The sequence below is a fragment of the Epargyreus clarus genome, unplaced genomic scaffold (genome assembly GCF_041222505.1).
Source record: "Epargyreus clarus isolate Ecla_fem2 unplaced genomic scaffold, WU_Ecla_fem_2.2 ptg000008l, whole genome shotgun sequence".
In the NCBI taxonomy this organism is placed as follows: domain Eukaryota; kingdom Metazoa; phylum Arthropoda; class Insecta; order Lepidoptera; family Hesperiidae; genus Epargyreus; species Epargyreus clarus.
In genome coordinates, this window is record NW_027332216.1 from 5,838,123 (window position 1) to 5,860,036 (window position 21,914).

General features: G+C 33.0%; 3 protein-coding genes across 5 annotated transcripts; 2 read left to right on the forward strand and 1 right to left on the reverse strand.

The window, feature by feature from the left end:
• Positions 1 to 856: 856 nt before the first annotated feature.
• Positions 857 to 11,403, reverse strand: Smurf (SMAD specific E3 ubiquitin protein ligase). The gene is made up of 12 exons (XM_073075790.1): positions 11,206 to 11,403; positions 11,069 to 11,107; positions 10,002 to 10,143; positions 9,073 to 9,173; positions 6,865 to 7,114; positions 6,240 to 6,479; positions 5,869 to 5,996; positions 5,284 to 5,516; positions 4,620 to 4,841; positions 3,920 to 4,159; positions 3,327 to 3,514; positions 857 to 2,798 (listed from the first exon to the last, which is right to left on the reverse strand). The coding sequence occupies exons 1-12, from the start codon at positions 11,258 to 11,260 to the stop codon at positions 2,150 to 2,152; spliced, it is 2,487 nt and encodes an 828-aa protein (XP_072931891.1). The 5' UTR covers positions 11,261 to 11,403; the 3' UTR covers positions 857 to 2,149.
• A 419-nt stretch (positions 11,404 to 11,822) lies between these two features.
• LOC140744255 (probable isoaspartyl peptidase/L-asparaginase GA20639) lies at positions 11,823 to 15,618 on the forward strand. 3 transcript variants are annotated; one of them, XM_073075792.1, is made up of 7 exons: positions 11,823 to 12,130; positions 12,353 to 12,542; positions 12,831 to 13,027; positions 13,421 to 13,534; positions 14,352 to 14,520; positions 14,738 to 14,839; positions 15,261 to 15,618. In XM_073075792.1, exons 2-7 carry the CDS (start codon positions 12,356 to 12,358, stop codon positions 15,431 to 15,433), a joined length of 942 nt encoding a protein of 313 aa, XP_072931893.1. In that variant the 5' UTR covers positions 11,823 to 12,130; positions 12,353 to 12,355; the 3' UTR covers positions 15,434 to 15,618. The 3 variants fall into 3 exon arrangements, with proteins under 3 accessions (XP_072931893.1, XP_072931894.1, XP_072931892.1); XM_073075793.1 differs by having other exon boundaries at positions 11,823 to 11,988; XM_073075791.1 differs by having other exon boundaries at positions 11,824 to 12,059.
• Positions 15,619 to 15,856: 238 nt separating this feature from the next.
• Positions 15,857 to 20,887, forward strand: LOC140744256 (probable isoaspartyl peptidase/L-asparaginase CG7860). The gene is made up of 8 exons (XM_073075794.1): positions 15,857 to 16,017; positions 16,410 to 16,601; positions 16,952 to 17,141; positions 17,466 to 17,662; positions 17,788 to 17,901; positions 18,679 to 18,847; positions 19,648 to 19,749; positions 20,080 to 20,887. Exons 2-8 carry the CDS (start codon positions 16,548 to 16,550, stop codon positions 20,250 to 20,252), a joined length of 999 nt encoding a protein of 332 aa, XP_072931895.1. The 5' UTR covers positions 15,857 to 16,017; positions 16,410 to 16,547; the 3' UTR covers positions 20,253 to 20,887.
• Positions 20,888 to 21,914: the final 1,027 nt, after the last annotated feature.

The window sequence follows — 21,914 nt, forward strand, 5'->3', positions numbered from 1 at the left end:
TGGCATACTTATAAATAATTTAATTTATGACTTCCCTGACTGTTAGAACCAGTTTAAGAATATGTAGTAGCGTAGAGATTTTTTTTGATTACAATCACGTAAAAACAAAAAGTATGTTTTAAGGATCAAACATAGATAAATAAAGCTTAATCTATGTTTCTAATATAATCTAACCTAACGTAACCTAACAAGAAAATGTAACTAGTCTGTGAATTGAAATAGTTGCGTAAAAAAGTTTTGCCACGTCCCGTGCTAAAATGTCTCTAAAATATTTGAAATACTTATTTATTTATTATGTAAAATACGTAGCATTAGTTATAAATTTTCTCTAAAAATGTTAGTAACTTGTCAAGAATTAAAAAAAAAATATTGACAAATCAGCCTTCATTCAATTTTGAAGACGATGAAGTATCTTTACTTATCAAAGGAATCAAATCGATTTAAATTATTTTTAACATCGTATAGTCCACGCGAAACTTCTAGTCCGCTCTGAAGTTGTAGCACGCAGGTTCCGTTAGCTTATACTCCGTAATGTAAGGGTACACTAACGCAGCCAGTGTTCTCGAATGAAAATAAAAGAAATCGTTAGTTGCCCACTAAAATCGGTATATGACAGTATATACGATAATGCAATATTCAATTTTGGCGATCTTTTTTCTCCTTGTCATACCTATATTGCACAGATTCCTCGATTATTTCTTTTTTTGGCTGATACTTGACTATAATATATCGATTTACTAAACTGACTTCTCTGCATCAAAAATCGGTAAAAAATCGAGATAATTTACATCCTCAAAAATTGTGGAAATCAATGCATCTTGATGAGAAACCAAAAAGGAAGGAATGAAATACAAAGTATATGTAATTTAAATATATTGTGCAAAAATATTATGGTATATTTTAATACAATTAAGTCCTTAATAAATCATTTTATATCACTAACAGTCATACTTTACTAAGCCAAAGAATTAACAGATAAAAGGCACTCATCCTTGTTATAAATATGGTTTCTTCATTTGAGTCACCTATTAATATCATTTTTACATACATTTTATTTTACCTACTCATGATACATTGAAATTAAATAAATGATATTGAATAATTCATTTTACTAAGAATATATAACTGTAATAAATGTTTATTTACATATTATTAGAATAGATTTCAAATAATAAGGCACCCAGTTAATGAGCAATCATCTCATACAATTCGCGTGTATAGGTACTATATTAAAATCATTTTATAGTCACATTACTATGTATAAGAGACAGAACACATTGTTTGTGCTTTGTACTAAATATTCATTTTATATACAAATCATGCTACAAATATTTCATTTTAATATTAATTGGTTAATTAGGTGCATTAAATGAATAACATAAAATTTGTAATATATAATATTAACCGATCGTGTGTATAAATAAGAATTAATTACAAATATAACAAGCTATTGCTCTCGTGAATTGCAACAGGGGTCCCATCAATAGATTAATTCACTGGCATACAAAACAACTCTTATAACAGTAATGACACATCTCTATCACTTAACACGATATACTAACATTTTAATACATTCAGTTTTCAATGAATATGTGGGAACAATATTGTACTAACTAAGGGATTACACTTGCATCTTAAAACTAAGATATCAATGTATACAATAATTATTTATTTGAGCATGGCAGGCCTTAAAAGCTTTTCAATACTGTACATGAGTTTTATTTAACAAAAGTTAAATAATGCAGGTACATTTTATAATTTGACTAAATTCTGTGTGAATATAATAATAAAATGTTGTTAATTGTACACGTGAACATAGTATTACAATGCTTCTAATTCTAATTTTCGTTTGTAAAATTTTATATACCTATATGTCTTATATTTGGTTCAGACAATATGACAATTATAATTCAATATATTCAAGCTAACGCTTAGACAAATTGAAACATTCAAAATGCGTTACCTACATAATTTTGTCATGTTCAATCCATTCAAAAAAATTCAGTCTTTTATCACATTTCTAATTCATGAACGAATAACGATCGCTTGCCATGATTCAAATATACGCAAATATAGAGAAATATAGTAAATATTACAGCTGGAAGCGATATATACAAGCGAAGGATTCAATAATTTATGGGTCCCTAGATCATTCAACGGCAAATCCTGCGGTTTCCAGGACCGCCTGTTTCAATTTGTCGTGTAACTTCTCTTTCGTCGGATACGGTGGTAAGTCTAGTCGATTGAAGCAAGTGTGTGCTTTCGGAAGGGAGTCCGGCGAGGCGTCGGCGACGAGATGTAGTGTAAAGAGTCTCGGAGCCGCTGCACCCGTCGAACCCTGTAAAGCTCGGAAGCCCGCTAGCGGAACTCTTCTGGAGCCCGTTACGAATTGTAATAACCTAGCGCGCATCTCCGCGTCGAATTCTTCAACTATCTCCCAGAACCAATTAACAATGGGAGCGTCTGGGTTGACGTGCTTGAGTCGCGTGTGGCGTCGCCAATCAACGGGGTCGAGATCCGCTCTTCCGGCGAGCAGGGGTTGCAAATCTCGGGGTGAAAGTGGCCTTAATAGCTGCGGTGGTATGATGTCAGCGAGACCACGCTGCAGAGCGAGCCACTGTCTCTCTGCACCCCTGGTGAAGCGGTGTGCGACGTATAGTCGGACGTAGTCTCGTTTATTCGCGTCGGTGACTGCTTCGTTTGTGCCACCCGGCCTAAGTTCTACACTTCGTACCGCCCCAAAAGATGAACACTCCACGGAGAATGTAGTGTCTATCACGCCTGCTATGCAGTTGTCTCTGTAAATATATAACATAATTATTACTATAGTAAATAAAAAATCCTTTAACGAAACTGTCACAAAACAGCTTTAAAGCTTTCTACTTCTAATTTGTTTTTATAATTATACCTAAACGATGAGGCAGACAGGCTACCTGATGGAAAGCAGTCACCAAAAAATTATATTGATTATGATCATATTCAATTGGCGCTTGTAATAATTGTATCCTAAATTAAACATAATCACAATCTAGTCTAAGCACAATCTACAAAATAAAACATAGCAAACATATATTGGTCCGCGAATATGCTAATACAGATATGGCCAGGATGCTACAATGGTACAGTTGAATCGTAAATTGTTTATCCACGTTAAAAAAACGCTTTCTACACTAATAGCCCCAAAGTAGGATTTTCTGTCCTAGGTATCATACACAAAGACGAATACACAAACACCCAGACCCAGAACAGACAGCTCATTTACATAATATTCTTGCCGGGGATCGAACCCGGTGCCCTTTGCCAGTTTAAAATGTTTAATAACTCACAGCATCCACGACAATGACCGATGCAGCTCGGGGTCCACGTCGCGGATGTCCCGCAGCGTGATGGGGCGGCCGAGCAGCTGCTTGTAGAAGGGCGCCGTGAAGGCCGCATCCAGCTGGTGCCCGTGGAACAGCGCCACGCCCAGGATACGGCCCGCGAAGTGGAAGTACGAGAGGTGCTCGGGATTCACCTGGAAATACACATACAAATTCACATATCAACATCATCATTATCAAACAAGAAATGATTTTGCCTGATAATGATGATGATAGAGGACCAAATTAGGTTCATTCAAGTGTCAATATAAGAATTATTATAAAGTAATCTTTTTTGGCTTATTGGTGAACTTTATATTGTATATAATACAACCCATTAACAATGTAGTTGCTAGGTTCAACTTCAATGTTTCCATTATGTAAAATTAAAAATTATTTTGTCATGATCTTAGAAAAGTAATAGAAAGCTGAAGTTGGTTTTGTAAAATATTACACTTGTGTAAAATGACTATGATAACATGGATCTTGACACAATCACACTTTAAGCCACTGAAGCAAACTTTTTTACAGTAAAGTTTGTTTTCTGCCAAGGCACTTACCCCAGAATCAGCGTTGATTTGCAGTGCGTATCGATCGTCACCGGCATTTGCGTATTGAAATAGGCCATAGTGGGGATTGAATAGTTCTCGGCCGAGTAGATGGAGCCATTCGCGTGCAACGCCTCCGTAATCAAGCCCTTCTTCGCCACGAAACTTCACTAATAGACGCTTCCGTAGCTCTTTGCCGCGTAGCTTCATAACGAGTCGGTAGGATTCCTCTAGTACTTCGTTGCGCGATACCTGAAAAATATTGTTTATATTTAGTTTAATTTTACATTTCCTTTGATTTATAATTTTAATCCCTTTTTGATAGGACGACGTCTGTATCTTTTTTTTTTATCAAAATATACTCAGATACATTATTCATACGACTACTACTCACTTACTATACTTTTCACCTTTGTATGTCATTAACTCATACTTGTATGCATGAAAAAACCAGCTATATAAAGCGATTATTAAAAAATTGCGATTATCAATGTAGTGAAAATGTATGTTTATTCCCTTTTTAGATAACATAAAGTAAAAAACATCATGAATATTCACTATTTACTGCACCCAGTTCATGATCTACTGTAATTATCCTTTACCCATTACTGGTCTTCTTTTATTTTGAAAAGGGATTAAAGCCATGATCGACGGTGCTGGTTAAATGCGGATTGATATACATATCTACTCAAGAGATGTTATATAAACTCACTTCAATTCTACAATGTCCGGTTTGCGGCTGTAGCGCAGTCAACTCCGCTCTCAGTACACGCGCCTTGGCAGCCAAATCGCGTTTGTATTTGGGCAGTGCGTCCGCGTCAGCTGGCTCGCTAGCCGCCGGCGCTACGGGGCCCACTGCGCCCGTCGCCGGGTTACTCGTGTTCGTAGCTGGCGTGCTGCCCGGTGTCGGTGGTGATGCGTCTGGTGTTGTGGGCTGGAAATAAAAGATATCCAATGTTAAGTATATTTTTTGGCTTATAGCTAAAGCAGAGGTCTCGTGTTTGAACAAGAAATTTAGGCCACAATCCATCATATTACTGGTTCTAGTAAGAATGCTTCTTAATCAATTATTAAAAATTGTATATGTCAGTGCTGTTTTACTCACAATATTTTTCTTAATTAAAACAATTGTGAACTAATTTGTAATACAAATATGACTGATATTCGGGAGTGAGTGACTAGTAAAATTTTGTAAGCATTACTCACAACCCTAGCAGATAGCGCGAGCCGGGGGTCAGTGAACGGCGTGGTGCGGTTGTTGTGATCCACGAAGTACACTCTGCCAGAGGGTGCATGTCTCATCTCCCAACCGGGCGGCAGCAGGCCTGCCACTGCTGCAGTGACGGAGGTACGTTGGATTTACTTAGATTACTTACAACCCTAGCAGACAGCGCGAGCCGGGGGTCAGTGAACTGCGTGGTGCGGTTGTTGTGGTCCACGAAGTACACTCTGCCCGAAGGCGCATGTCTCATCTCCCAGCCGGGCGGCAGCGGGCCGGCCGCGGCGGCGCAGTGTCGCAGGTGCGCCGGGACGCGCGGGTCGTGCCACGTCGACGCGCCCGTCGACCGGTTGTAGAAGTACACCTGGCCTTGAGCTGTTGTGCGCATCTCTGGAAATGGAAAGCAAGTTTAAATTTAATCCTAAATAGTAATGACGGACTAGCATGCCACAATATTAAAGTTGCAAATGAACCTCAGTGAAGCATATAAATAACTAAACTTAGATATCTATGTATCTGGTCTGGGTATATTCGTCATATATTCGAGACATCTAGTCTATGTAGTATTTAAAGTACTCCTTACAACAAAAAAAAAATAGAATACTCAGCAAATTCAGGAGTATTACTATATACTATAGACACACATTTAATACATAAAATTAATTAAATTGAACTCATTCAATAATAAAATAGTAAGCAGTTTTCAATTCACAAAAATAAAGTAAATTTAAACAATTCATACCATATCCAGGAGGCAAATCTGTGGCAGCAATGGGCGTAGTTTGTGCGGGGGATATTGATTGACTTGACGGTGAAGATGGTGTGGAGTTCTGACGCGATCGCACCGCTGTCTGCGGTTGTGGTTCTGGCCTGGAATTGAAAAAACTTCCTTTAACTATTTGAAGTCATATGTTTTTATGATAAACTAAGACACACCTCTAACTTTAAGTTAGAAGTGTGTCTTAGTTTATCCTAAGTTTAGCTTCAGTTTATTTACAGTTAACAAGACTTATCAATAGAGACAGGCACTTAACAAAAAGAGGGGTACATAGACATATACCCCTTCTAAATAGACATGTACTACTGGTATTACTTAAAAAATGAGCTACATACCTGAGTGATATAGAAGTAGCGTGGCTAACATCAGTTTCCGATACAGGCGAGGCAGGTACAGGTGACGAAGGCAGTAGGGGTGAAGCGGGCGCGATAGGGGTGACCGGGGACGCGGGGGAGGTGGGCGCGGGGGGTGAGGGGGACGACGGTGGTGATGACGTAGGCGGCGAAGTGGGGCTGCTCGCGTCTGTTGGACGCTCCCATTGTGTGCGGCGGAGGGCGTGGTTTACGTAGTACGGCCTGGAGAAGAAAAAACAAAATATTGATATAGATATACCAAAAAATAACAACTTCCAAATGTATGCTAGGACTAACTTGCAAATTGCTTACATCTCGTTATTAAAGTAAATTAGTGAACGAAAATATTACGTTTTTATATAAGATCAAAATTATAGTAACCCACATAAGACAGCAATTCCTAGCTTGTCACTGAATTATAGAAGAAATCTGTGACACAATTTTTACAAGCTTCCAGAAGAGATACACATGCGGTAGGCATTACTAATAATCGGTGATTATTGAGCTTATTTGATAAACAGAAGAATATTCAATAACAGATTATCTGATAAACAGAATTTTTGCCGTACATAATATTTCTAGGAGAATAATATTTAAGCAAACTAACCTGCCACTAGAAGTGAATCTCTCTTCCCAATGTGGTGGCAGTGGTAGGTTTGACACATTAGAGTTGACAGGCGGATCCCTGGGTGCGCGCACGTCTCCCGCGGGACCCACCACCGCTAACGGAGATCCCTCTCCAGCTGCTGAAGCTGGTTCCCCTCTTGCGCCATCCCGGGATAGCAGGGATATGATAACCTGCCCGCGCACTCCACAAGTCTCCCCAGAACTGTCTTCACAGAGCTCCAAGCACTGATCTGTATAAATAGGTTAGTCCAAATTACTAAACAAGGTAATAAAATAAAAAACAATTATATATTATGTCATCCTAAATGAATATGATATCATATTATAGTATAGCTGGGCACAGGTCTGTACTAGGGATAGAAGTATCTAGACTTTTATCATTATCTATCATTGCACCAAGCAGACAGATTGATGCAATTTGAACACCTTTAGGTATATATTAATCTTCAAATATTTTATTATAATATATAAATAAATAGCATTTTTTTCATGACTGTTTTTATTAAATTTTGCTTTGTTCACATTGCAATCTTTATTATTGGCTGAATGTGGATGAAATTGCAATGCTATTATAAAATAAACCTGAAGATTTAAATAATCACGTTTATCTTGTAATATTGTATCTTTAAATACATTGAAATAGCGAGTAACTACTCAAACTTAAACAGCTTTATTTTGTCCCTACTTTGTAAGAGTTCACAGCAATGAAGCCTTTTATAAGCGTGAATGTAGAACAAGTAGGTTTCGTATTGACAAGATAAGTATTTGGTACACTTGCACTTAATCTACACAAATGTGATACAAGGTGAAATCAATAAAGTAAACGATAGATAAAAAAATGTGTCAGACCTACCTTCAAAACAGTAGCTAGACAATGAAAAATACCGCTTTGTGTGAAGGATGATGCGTGATATGCATGGCGTTTGTGGAGACCAAAACTGGCGGGCAGGTTCATAATATGCTTAACTTATTGGTCATTTAACTCCTGGTCCTTCAGAAATTAAATGACCAATAAGAGCAAAATTTTAAATCTGTTTCTGAACTTCAAAGAGTACATTTCGTTGTCGGTCCCACATTTTATCAATGGAAAGCAAGCACGCATATAATAAGCTATAGTATCCAACATTTGCATAGAATTAATGCATTTATTGCATAAAAATTGTTGCAACCAATTTAATTTCAGGGATGTATTATTATGTGATATGTCATTATTGTCAAGCTAATGACTAAACCCATTAAGTAAATAACATGTAGGACTTATTTTATGCTCTGTTTGCTATAATTACTAAATTACTTTTCAGAAATAGTGGCATAACATAATTACAACACATAAAATTTTGTAATTATTATCCAATTATTTTCAAAACAATAGTACTTTCAATCTTTATGTAAAGTGTATTTACTAATTACACAATAGACATGTGAATATAATTTAGTTCAATATTAATTGGTAGCATAAAATTTTACAGTATACATTGCTTATTTTGAATATAATATTGAAATGTAGAGTTGGATTGAAAAAGCAATTATTCATATTTTAGTTTTTTTGGGGCAAGTATGCAAAACACCTTTCGAAGTGGTGGTAGATTGTTGATTATTAAAAATAGTTCACACATTAATTAATTTTCAATAAATAAGATTTAAATTTGAATTATACTTATACTTATATTAACAAATATTTATAATATTTGTCTTTGTTTTATTATAAAGTATTTATAATAAAACAAAGACAAATATGATGTATGGCATAATTTTTAGTATGTAATGAAAAAAGCAAGTTGTGCAATCAACATTATGAAATCTGTATGAATCCAATCTAAGTACAGTCATGAATGTTATTTTCTTCATTTCTGGTCTGAATTGTAATTGTAATATTACATAAGCTTATTTCCAGATTAACAGACACTTCAAATTGGTGAAGGCTTCGCAACATAAGGCTTCTACAAGACAAAAACAAAATATAGGGTATGCTTCTATGAGTAGGAAGTCAAACTACGGAGAGGTCTAGCATTAAAGTTAGTTATAACACTCCCAATTGTCACACTCTTCTGTGTCAATTCATCTAAACTGTACTTGACACATAAGTCACTATTTCGCAATATTTAATACACCAGAAACAATAAGGTATGTGTGATGTAATAGATGTGTATGTATGTATATAGTGATATAAAATTGGTATGTAACTCACAGCCAGTATCCTTCAATTTATGGACTGTCGAGGGTTGGATGCGGACACATCCAAGAAATCCAGACCCTTGTCTCTTGTGAACTTTTCTTTGATTCCATACACTGAAAGAAATAATAAAAGTGAAACATGTTTGTTGTAAAAACCAACACACAATATCTTTATTTATAAAGACTTGTATAGACTGATTCATCATCATAGAACCTAAACAACTGAAGCCAATTGAATAATGGGTTTTTTGCATATCATAGATAGCCAGTAATTTGGATGGATGACTTGTCATATTCCCTTCAAAAAGAGGTAAAATAGGGGTTGTAAATTGTGTTCACATAATATCCAGTATAACAACATAATAAATTTTCTACTGCATTAAAAAACGCGCCTATTGTGAAAATGTAGACAAAAAAAGCAAATGTAATCTTCAATTTAGATTCATCATCATCAACCCATTACTGACTCACTGCTGGGCACAGGTCTTCTCACACAATGATAAGGTTTAGACCATAGTCCACCGCGCTGGCCGAGTGCGAATTGGTAGACTTTACATACCTTTGAAAACATGTTCTCAGGTATGCAGGTTTCCTCACGATATAACCAATTAACCACTTAGATGACCAATTTAGATTACCATTGTTTAAGGTCATATGCTTATTTGCGCAATATAAAATGATTTTATCTATTTAAGATAAAAGGTTTGAAAGTTTCAGTTTTGCAGTTTGGTTTATGTACTGTAAAAACTAAATGCATACTAATATGACTAACTAAATACAAATATTAATTTTTAAACACATCATTCAAGGCAAGACAATATTTATCAAAATATATAGGCATTATTACATGCGACAAAATATAATCATAAAAAGCAGTAATCTAATCAAGATGTAAGCAAGAGTATATACTGAAAATAAAAATGTATAATTATATATCCATACCTGATAGTGATTCCGTCTCCTTTAGTAAGATACAAGTCATAATGCGTGTTCCATTTAGGATCCAAAGTAGCTTTCACGGCATTTGTTGAGTATACCTGCCCACTCCCATCTACTGCGATTTTTGCAAATGGATCTGGCAATCCTGTGAAAATTATGTATAAAATCTGGTTTTATACAAGAGAATTGAGGGTAATGACATCTGGTTTTATAGAAGAGGAAAAATAAAAGCTGGCTATACTATTAGGGATGAATTAAAACACATCTGGGTAATCTGCATGAGTAGGTTATGGAGCAAAATACATTATGAACATTCAAATGCACTAGTAAATGGTGGTTTGTACTATAAATACTATATTTTAAGCAAACAAATAGTTCCTTCTGCTCTATAGGATAAGTATTCGAATTTAGTATTTAATAACAAAAATAAAACTTTAACGAGGTAATGAAATGATTTATTATTATATATTATGCAACTTTTATACTTTACCCATACACAATTACAATACAGTAGAATTTGAAAATGGTATGTCTGACAAATATAGACACGTGAATATAATTTTTACACTACATATCCTACACAACACCTAATAGTCATGCATGCAAGCACTTCATAATATTACAAAACAGGGGTCTCTCAAGGTTGTCTTTTATTCACATTGTAAATTTAAATGTTCCCTGAACACATACATGCATTACTAACAATTGATGTAATAGTAGTAATCGTACATATTATCCTTTAGGGATTTCATAACATTCGCAACATACACTTCGTGCTCTTTGTACACAATAATGAACAATTAATATTCAGACAGATTTGGAATGACTATCATTACGTTTATATTAAATTACTCATGTTGAATGTACTTATTATGAACTTTATTGGAATAATTGGTATGAACACTTCCAATATTACGTATTTTATCTCATTCAGTTCAGGGTAAGACAAACGAATTCCATGTATTTATTACGTTACGTATAGTGCTCCCAATTATGTTGGATCTCAGTGTTGAATGTTGTGTAAAATTGATTGAAATTGATATTAACTAATAATTCAATTTGAAACTTACGAAAAATATCTCTGCGTACCAGGTTCCGCGCGCACAGTACTAAAACGAAAATATAACGTTAAAATTCTCGTAAAAGAATCGTGAAAAATATTCTCATCACTATGATACGATTTGTGAAAGGAAGTGTCATAACTTACTTGTAAGTCGTATTTTTTGAGCTCCGTATTTACGGCTCGCTACTGGAGTGGACATTTTACTTAATTCTATTCAACTAAACATTACACCGAATAAAATATTTATTCAACACAGTATCCAATGTGTAAACTTGTAGCCACCATTTTTAATTCTTTCACACGATAGGGTTGCCACTTCCAGTTACCACACTGCCACTTACTGGAATAAGCCATTGCTTGCCATGATGCTGTTTTGTCTATGAAAAACATGACCAATATTAAAACTAAATTGAATAATAAAGTAAGTTACATTTATCTTATTTTAAGATATAAAAGCGATAATTGCACCACCAAATCAAATTTGCTTTCTCCATTTTGGAAAAAAATCAGAAAAGTTTAATGTTAACAAAATGTGAAACTGGGTCTATAATATGGGTTTGATTGAATGCCATGTTTTGTTTGTTACTTTATTATATTAATATAATTATTCTGTCTGATTTGATGATGAAAAATGAGATAATAATATGTCCTTTAGAAAGGACAAAATTAAAGCTGTGAAAAGTTGAAAACCATAGAGAACATATTACAATCAATTAGAAAAAATGAAAAACTCAAAAACTGTCAAAAGTCATCAGTCAAGTGTCAAAGTCAACCAAGTATAAACTCGTTATTGTGCCTTGAATTTTAATAGTTTAGTTCAATATAAATACAAACAAAACAAACAATAAAGATAATAAAGAGCATAATAAAATAGTGACATTGTGATCTCATGACTCGTGTAAACCTACTAACTTTAGAATACAATAGGTAAGACGTCTGTGCTGTGAAATTGATAACGGTGTTTACAACGTTATCTGGCTGTATCAACAAATAACAAGGTATAATAATGTAATGATAAGAATCTTTATCATAATATTACTATGTTTTACTGCTGTCTTCCTCTTTAATTGTGAGTATTGCGATTCGTGGCAGACCTGCACTTACTAAGTCGGTTAAATTAATTGACGGCTATATAAAATATACACTTTTATTTACTTTTGAGTCCAATAGTTTTCTTCTTTGTGCTTTGTAATTCTACTAATTTTCTGCTTTAATAGTACTGAGGTAGCAAGTAGATATTCTTAACAAATGTATTTATATTTGAATGCTTTAATTATTCAACTTATTTTAGATCATGCACCCAATAATCATAGTACATGGAGGAGCAGGTGATATTCCTGAGAGTCGTGTACAAGGCAAGCTGGATGGAGTTAAGTTGGCTGTGGCAATTGGGCACAAAATATTGGAGCAGGGTGGCAGTGCCCTTGATGCTGTTGAGGCAGCCGTTGTGTCTATGGAAAAGGATGAATATTTTAATGCAGGTAATATTAAAGCTCTTTGTGATAAAAAAAAAGAATTGACATTGTAAATATAGTACTCATACCAGTTTTTTTTTTTTTATGAAATGTTCAATATCAAAATTGTATTAAATACATACCATATTTTTATTAATCTTCGGGTTCAGTCCTCTCTTTAAGGTAAGTAGAATAAAAGTAACAAGTAATATTTTTTCTATTCTTCAGTGTCATATGTAATATTTGTTGCATGTAAACAAATTAAAACTACATATTGTATTCATTACATATTAAAATGTGTGTAATCTCTTCCAGGGTATGGTTCAGTATTAAATCTTAGGGGTGAAGTAGAGATGGAGGCAAGCATAATGTGTGGGAAGGATCTGAATGTGGGTGCTGTGACTCTTGTGAAGGATTTCATGCATCCCATCAGCATAGCTCACAAAGTCCTAACTGATTCACCACATTCTTTGATTGGTGGTGAGGGTGCTAAATTATTTGCTTTGGAAAAGGTTTGTAATTTATTTTAATTATTACAAGCCAGTAGTTTCCATGCAGTGCAAGAGACCATTGAATGTGACGTTGACAATCATATAATCTCAAACTTACCCATAGTTATTCAAAATTATCAGACATACTATTAATTATATGTGTAAGGATGACTGAATTATCAACATTGAATATGAACTTTATAAATAATTGATGTGATTGCAAGTCAATGATTACCAGATAAGGTGTTATTAAAATAGGTATGATCAAAGGAAGTGTATTTAAACCCAAGGTGGCTCTTCTACTACAAAAAAATATATGGTTTAACAAAATTAAATAGAATCTTTCAATATTTCTTCCACATTTTTTTATTTGTAATTATTTTTAAGTAGTATCACATTAAATATTGTTCACAGGGCTTCCCAACTGTGCCACATGAGTCCCTGATCAGTGCTAATGCTAAAAGTGCTCTTGAAGAATTTCTACAGAGTGGAGAATTTGGAAGAACTGAAATTGGAACTAAGAATGAGGTAAACAAGAGATATTAGCTTAATAATTGGAAATATTAACTTAATACACGAGAAATATTAGCTCAATTATTGAAATATTAGCTCAATAATTGGAAATATTAACTTAATACACGAGAAATATTAGCTCAATAATTGGAAATATTAACTTAATACATGAGAAATATTTGCTTAATAATTAACTTAATTCCTGTCATTGATAGAGTGTTCTTAAAGTTTTTAAGACATAATGAAGATTATGGAGATATAGGTTGCAGTCATTGATAATGATATCTAAAATCATATAAATATACCTATCTAATTTTATTGTACCTCAACAATTCCAGTAGAACATGTTATATACACTGCATGTACTGTATGACAACTTAAGCTTTGTGTTTTAGATATAAGCCTGATAAAATATAACAAGACTAAAATTTCACAATTCATGTAAAATGATAAATAATGATAAACTTTAGCAAATTGATGCTATTACTGATATGATATTGTATTCTTGTAAATTTTGTAAGTTATGTGCTTGTATGTACTACTCAATTATGTATCACCAACTTATTCTTTATCCCATTATAACTGTCTTCCAGTAAAAAATTGTTTAAAGGTAGTTTGTGATTAATAAATAATGTTTTTTTTTTATTAAACAGCATGCTATATTATTATTCACGTAATATGATGTGTTCATATGTTATGTTTAAAGATGCATATTGAAACAACCTAAAATTAAAAGTATATATTCGGTTTTTTTTTTAATTTGAATGTTATCAAAAAAGGAAAACACCTCCTGAATCAATGAAATATCTAGGTATTGCTTATTTATTTCAAGGGTGGTGTTGGTACCGTTGGTGCAGTAGCGGTAGACGCTCGCGGTCACGTCGCAGTGGCTACTAGCACGGGCGGCATGAGCGGGAAGGTAGTGGGTCGTATTGGAGACACCCCACAGATCGGTAGTGGGACTTACGCTGATGATAATATTGGTGGCGTTTCTACTACAGGTATTGTATTACATAAATAATTTTAATTCAGTTCACAGTTTATATGAACATAGATAATAGATATATAAATATTAGTATGAAAAATGTTTCCAAAAAGATGGTTATTTAGCTATCTGAAAGTACGGATCTTGCAAACTGATTGTAACGAGATTTTGGCATTATTAGTAGTATGCACATGTCTACAATTTTTTTAAAGTATTTTTTTTAAATTTTACAGGGCATGGAGAATCTATCCTGAAGTATTGCTTAGCTCATAGCATAATTAAACTCATGGAAGGTGGCGAAGACGCGAATACAGCTACACGAAATGCTGTTACAGGTAATTATCATTTTATGTATACAGATAAATATTTTTAAGTCAATAACATACAAAGTCTATTTAAAAAAATATGGATAAACCACTCAAAGAATTTAACTTATGTAAAGAGCTTGCGTATACTTCCCTTAACTCGTCAAGAGATGGCGCTTCATGTTTCTGAATCACGCCATAAAAGTTTTCTCAAAATCTCGTAAGTATACAAACTCCGAACAGTAGGCTGTCGGAGCATGACCGCTCCCTAGGAATAATTACTTTTGCTGACTAAAATCTGATCTTCTTTTACTAAAAGCCTACAATACATTTTCTAAGCGAAACTAAAGTATTTATCTTCGATCACTAATATGAACTATTATTCCTATTAGTGATCGATGGTATTTATAAATTCCTTTTAGCTAACAATTTCTTTACAAATTCGTTTTAGGCATGACTTCTCGTCTTAAGAATACAGCTGGTGCGATCACTTTATCAAAGGATGGAGATGTTGGAATCCACTTCAGCTCTCAAAGAATGGCGTGGGCGTACATTAAGAATGATCAAATATTTTATGGAATTAATCAGAATCAGGTGCTTAAAGAGTCATTTACATCTATCTAAGTAGATAAAACTATACAATATGTTCTAAGGTAACTATTGTTTTTTATATTTTGTTAAAAAATGGTTTTAAATGTTTTCTAATGAGACTGAGAATGTTAACTGTAAGAATTTAATTGGAATTTAATCTTATAAGATTTATTGAATGTTATAAAAAGAAATATACTATTGTTTCGTATTGTAATACAATAATATTGTTTTATTTCTCATCTATAGAATGACTATATTTAAAATATATTTAATGAAAGCGTGAGTAGATCTATGCATATGAGACTAAACTAGTAATCTCAAAGTCGCCATATCAGAATTATAAAGCCTTATTTTAATACAGCAGGAATCTAAGGCTATACTAGCAATACTGTCATTTTAAAAAGTATATTATGATCATAGACTTAAAATAATGTTTTTCTCCTATGTATATGTAATCAGCTGTTTGATGTTTCTTGATAGTTGACAATGACAAGCAGTGCAAGTCAATACTCAATAATATGGACTCAATAATATTATAACATGAACTATTCCATATTGATAATCAATTTCATTAATATTTATAAAACTTAATAACTATTTACATTTCCATCACACAGGTATAATATTAATTTCTTTGAATGAAAACATATAGAAGTATGAGCTATTTAATTTAAATATAGTAAGAAATTATTATTGAATTTAGAAAAAAATATATTAAAATATTTAATAAAGTTTGGTCAAATTTTGTGTAAAATATTAAAGATAAAACCAACCTTATCCAGTTATTAAGTACTGCAAATTTTATTTCTTCATTTTTAATATTGTGTACAATGTTTAATACGAATATAATAAAGCGTGATGTAACTAAATTGATACACAGAAATAATATATGTAATATCTACACGTGTCGTTTTCGATACAATGTACAATTTATACAAATTGATCAATTTTGTGTTTTGTGCGACACATGCTGTATCTTGATTGACATAAATATCTTTGAATGGTTTAGATGAGTGCCATAATCTTTTGAGATAAAAGTTCGGGGTAATTCTATCAATAAGTATTTCTTGATCATAACTGAAGAACATATAATCCAGTCAAACAAGTGATTACTAAGTGAAAGACTCGTGGAATAAATATAAGTAAAATGAAGCTGTATTTGCCTATATTATTAAGTTTTATATCTGGATATGGAACTTATGTAAGTATATTTTTTTTTATATATTTAATTTAAGTGATATTTATCAATTTATTTGTGGCCTTTGTATGACGAAAAAACTTTTTATATTTATCTACTGAATTTAAATTTATTTATTTGAAGGTAATAAAAATAAAATAACCTAATAAACTTTAAAATAGAAATCAAGTGTTAATTAATATGTCCTATAAAAGCCCAGGCACTACCCATCTAACCGTTGAGTTAATCTAGTCATGAGATGTCTAGTTTATCTACGTATTACTGATGAGTCAAGTCATATTTATAAATTTTTGTAGGAATATAGAATATCAAAATTGACTTATGGTTAATAAACATGCTAAAAATAATTTTAGGCAGCTCAACCAGTAATCATAGTACATGGAGGAGCAGGCGACATTTCTGAAAGTCGTGTGCAAGGCAAGCTGGATGGAGTCAAGGCTGCTGTTCTAGCCGGGCAGAAAATACTAGCAGCAGGTGGCAGTGCATTGGATGCGGTTGAAGCTGCTGTTATGTCAATGGAAAAGGATGAAAATTTTAATGCCGGTAAATATAATATTAACTTTTTTTTTTTTAATAATGTAGGTAATAAGTTCTCCCATTTTTTATTATACTGTAAAGTATAATTGCTACAGCACAACTATTTAAAAATAAAAAATATTATTGTAATCAAGAGTTTAGATATCTTGAAATTTTATTATTGATCAATTACTAAGGTCAATAAACATTTAATTTCTCAGTGTTATCTATGAACTTTCAAGATAAAACTAGCTATATCTATATCTATTCTTTCTCATCATTTGGCTTTAGAAAATAGCCATTTAACATATATATAAGATGCTGTTGTTAATCTAACAATTAATGTTTCAGGATATGGTTCAGTGTTAAACGTAGAGGGGGAAGTTGTAATGGATGCAAGCATAATGTCTGGGAAGGATCTAAATTTGGGAGCGGTGACTCTTGTGAAAGACTTCCTTCATCCTATTAGCATAGCTCATAAAGTCCTTACTGATTCACCACACACCTTCATCGGTGGTGAAGGTGTTAAGTTATTTGCCTTGGAAAAGGTGAGCAACTGAAATTAACTAATTATTGAAAAAAATAATTTTACTAGCACTGTAGTAGTATACTTTATAATATTTTATTAACATAGTTCAATTATTTAAGATAATTATTGAAATATTGTTTACAGGGATTTGATACTGTGCCACCTGAATCTTTGGTAACAGAAAGTGCGAAAAAAGCTCTTGAAGATTTTTTACAGAATAGAGAACTTGGAAAAACTGAAACTGGAAATCATGATGAGGTATAATAAAAAAATAGTGATTATTGATTACAATTAATAACATTACCTAACCACATACATCTTGAGATATGTGCTCAGCAGATAAATGTTGACATACATAAACAAATATCGCTGGTTGTCTTCAGGAGACGTTTTATGTATTCTTCACATGAAATTTGTGAAAAATTTAAGATTAACTTATGGTTATATAAACTTAACTTGTAAGTATAAAGTTAAGCATCAAGATATACCATTACATGTCAGGTGTCAATCTTCTTGATAAAAGTATATGAAGCTTGTACTGAACAAGTATAAAGTGAAAAAGATAATCATTATCTCATTGCACTTATATAATATGGTCATGGTCACAATTAATGTAAGTATATATTATATGTCATTTATAGCATGTATAATATAACTATAATCATAGATTTTTTTTTGATGTGAAACATCTAGCCGCACGTAAAACCGATTTCTGGCGTGGCGACGCATGCCGTGGCTGTATATATATACGATGGTATATATATACAGTTTATATGCAGTAGTGTGTACGGTGTGGCGACGCGTCGCCATGCGCAATCGAAATAGTCATCGTTATCTGGAAAAAAATCGTAATATTTTATTTTATCATTATGACATATTTAGTTCCTATCACAATATGTTCTTTTCTGCATATTACTTTTACAAAATAATGTCGATGTTTCACATCTGCCAGGCGTCCCGTGACGGCTCACATTTTTTTGTTATTTTTTCTCTCGTATTGGTAAACTGATGTTACTATGTTAATAATATTTTAAGGGTGGCGTTGGGACAGTGGGTGCGGTGGCCGTGGATGCTGATGGTCATGTCGCGGCGGCCACGAGCACTGGCGGCATGACCGGCAAGGCCGTGGGCCGCATTGGGGATTCGCCGCTGGTAGGCAGCGGGACGTACGCCGATGATAACGTTGGAGGCGTTTCTACTACTGGTATATGAATTATACAAGTTTTATATATTTTTGAAATTTTATACAATTTCTTTAAAAATTCTCCATGTAATTTCGACTTTTCAAATAATTTACACTAGAAATGAGATATTTTTTACCGTACATATGATATAGTATTTTTATTTCGTAGTATACCATTATCATGAGGGTATACTGTTTCCTATTTATTCATAATTTCTCCCCAAGGTTAATAGGGAAAGCTTACTAAGTACTAAATACTAGCTTACTAAATACTATGGAAATGTTTTGTAATTCCTTACTAATATTAATATTATAAATCTGAAAGTAACTCTGTCTGTCTGGTTGTCTCTTCTTCACGCTTAAACTACTGAACCGATTTTAATGAAATTTTGTACAAAAATAGTCTAAAACCCGAGAAAGGTTTTTATCCCGGAAATCCCACGGGAACGAGGGATGGCGATCTAAGATCGATTAATCTGAGAATCGATCTTTTCGACCAAAAAGTCCATTATTTTAATCGATATTAGTAAGGATTGAATCGTAAACTATGCATTTGATCAGTATTGATCTTTAGCAAAGTTGTTGTCCATGAGCCCATGAAGGCTTCAGAGTTGGCACGACCAATTTTCGCCAGATGGCGCCACTGTCATTCCAATGAAGGTACTAATTTTCAGTTTTATGTATGTTAGGATGTCATATAATTTTCTTTTAAGCGCGGGCGAAGCCGCGGGCAAAAACTAGTCGTTTATAAATACTACTTTGAAAAGCATTACGCATAATTATATTTTACAAAACCTTAAAATAGCTTTTATATATTGTAGGACATGGTGAATCTATAATGAAGTATTGCTTGGCTCATAGCATAATAAAACTCATGGAAGATGGCCAAGATGCCGAGACCGCTACACGAAATGCTGTTACTGGTAATAACAATTTATTTTATGATACGTTATTAATAAATTTGCAAAAAATGTAACTACGTAAATACAGTGGCGTAACAACTTATATATTCGTATAATCTGTATTTTGGCAAGATTTGGTCCAAAATAGACCCCCGTCTGCGGACCGCTACGCTTCTATATAAGCAAGGACAATGTCATTACAACGTAAGTATATAATACTTTTATACACAGACAAAAAAACTTGTTTCGTTTAAATTTTCAACTTATTTTTAGGACTCTACATATAAATTAATTAAAACTACAAATTTGCAGTAGTTACCTATTTAGCCATTAATTTGCATTGTGTTTTAGGCATGACTTCTCGTCTTAACAACACAGCTGGTGTAATAACTTTATCAAAGGATGGAGATGTCGGAATCCACTTCAGCTCTAAAAGGATGGCGTGGGCTTACATTAAGAACAATCAAGTATTTTATGGAATTGATCAAGACCAGGTGCTGGAAGAACCATTATTAGCAACATAAATTTTAATAATACGCGTAGGTGATCATTAAGTATTATATCAATTATATTTTGGATGTATAAAAAAGTTGAATTGTTGAATATATATTTGTAAGACAGGGTAAAATTATGTATCAAACTTTTTATATTACAATTGGGTACTTGACAGTTATAACAATAAAATATGAAATATGTTGGATATGATAGCTTATAAGTAAACATAAATTATGCAGTATTTCGTTTATTTTTTAATACGTTCTAAGTATTTTAATTTTTAAAAAGAAATTTTCGATTTTTTATCTGTGGATTTTAAATCCCAAAACGGCGACAGTGCTGCCTCAAATGTCATGTGACGTCACTACATCGAAACCAAACAAGACAAATAATAATTAAATCGTTTGCTGTTAGAGTTGGTTGAATTTATGTTGTGAACCGAAATGAAGCCATACTATATTAAAGCTGATAGCGTGAACCTGCTTAAAGAATCTCCATATATGCAGTGCAATAAATCAAAATGCATACAAAAACTTCCGTGAGATAACCTATGGAAATATCAAATAAACAACGTAAGTAAAACATTCTTTATATTTACATTTAATCATATCGGACAATTAAAACATTTCTTAACTGACTTCAGACAGAAGAAAGGTTGTCTTCAAGTGATTATTAAGATTTTTTTAAATATACATACTTATATTCTTATGTGAACTGTTTTAAGGTTATTAATTGGTTATATTTATATTTACAGATGCTCCCGACAATCGTATAGTGACGACGTTATAGAGTATGTGCAGTTTAAGAGGAAGGCAAGCTTGTGTTTCATGAAAAGTAAAAGTTGTCCTGAACACAAGGTACATCAATGAAAATGAAAATGTGATGACTGTCATGCCTAGAAGAAGTGAGGAGCCAAAAGTTTCGAAAGTGGGCACCAGTCTGAAATACATAAAGTAAAGTACACGGGAAATAGTACTTCTTTACTTGCGTAACCTACCCAACAAGATGAAGGAAGAAAAGTGACCATACAGTTCCTATTATTGCATTGCAATTTAATTCTGAAAATGACAGTGATAAAAATATATATCCATTTGTTACGGAAAATAATTTTAGTAATGAAGAAAAGGTGATCTGTAGTAATTATTGTAACTGTAACATATGATAAATATATACAAAAGTTCTACTGTGTGTACTCACTAATAGAACCATATAAACCAAATAAACAAAGAAATCGGTTAATAAAATACTAATATGAGCAAATCATGTATTTTTAATTATACAGTCATGTAACTTAATCAGTGCACATGCACCATCAATAATAACACAGTCATGAAATATTTTAATTGTGTCCTATTAATTACAGAATGGGCCCTTAAAATAGAATTCTCATAGACGTCTTATAATTCTATTCTTATCATAGACATCTATATAATATATTAAAAATATGAATACTTCCAGTTGCTGTTTTGTTTTGATTACGTCCCGTTCCAATGATTTGGAATTGACGAATCACTCGAGAGTTACCAAATTTATTCCTTTTTTTCAATAATACTTCTCTTACATAGATAGTATAAAATGTCATTGCTTGCAAACAGAGGATTTAAACATATAAGAATCTGCAAGTTCTTTAACGTTTATGAGATTTGGGTTTAGGAACTTGTATAAGCAAATTTGTTAGGATATTTAGCGAT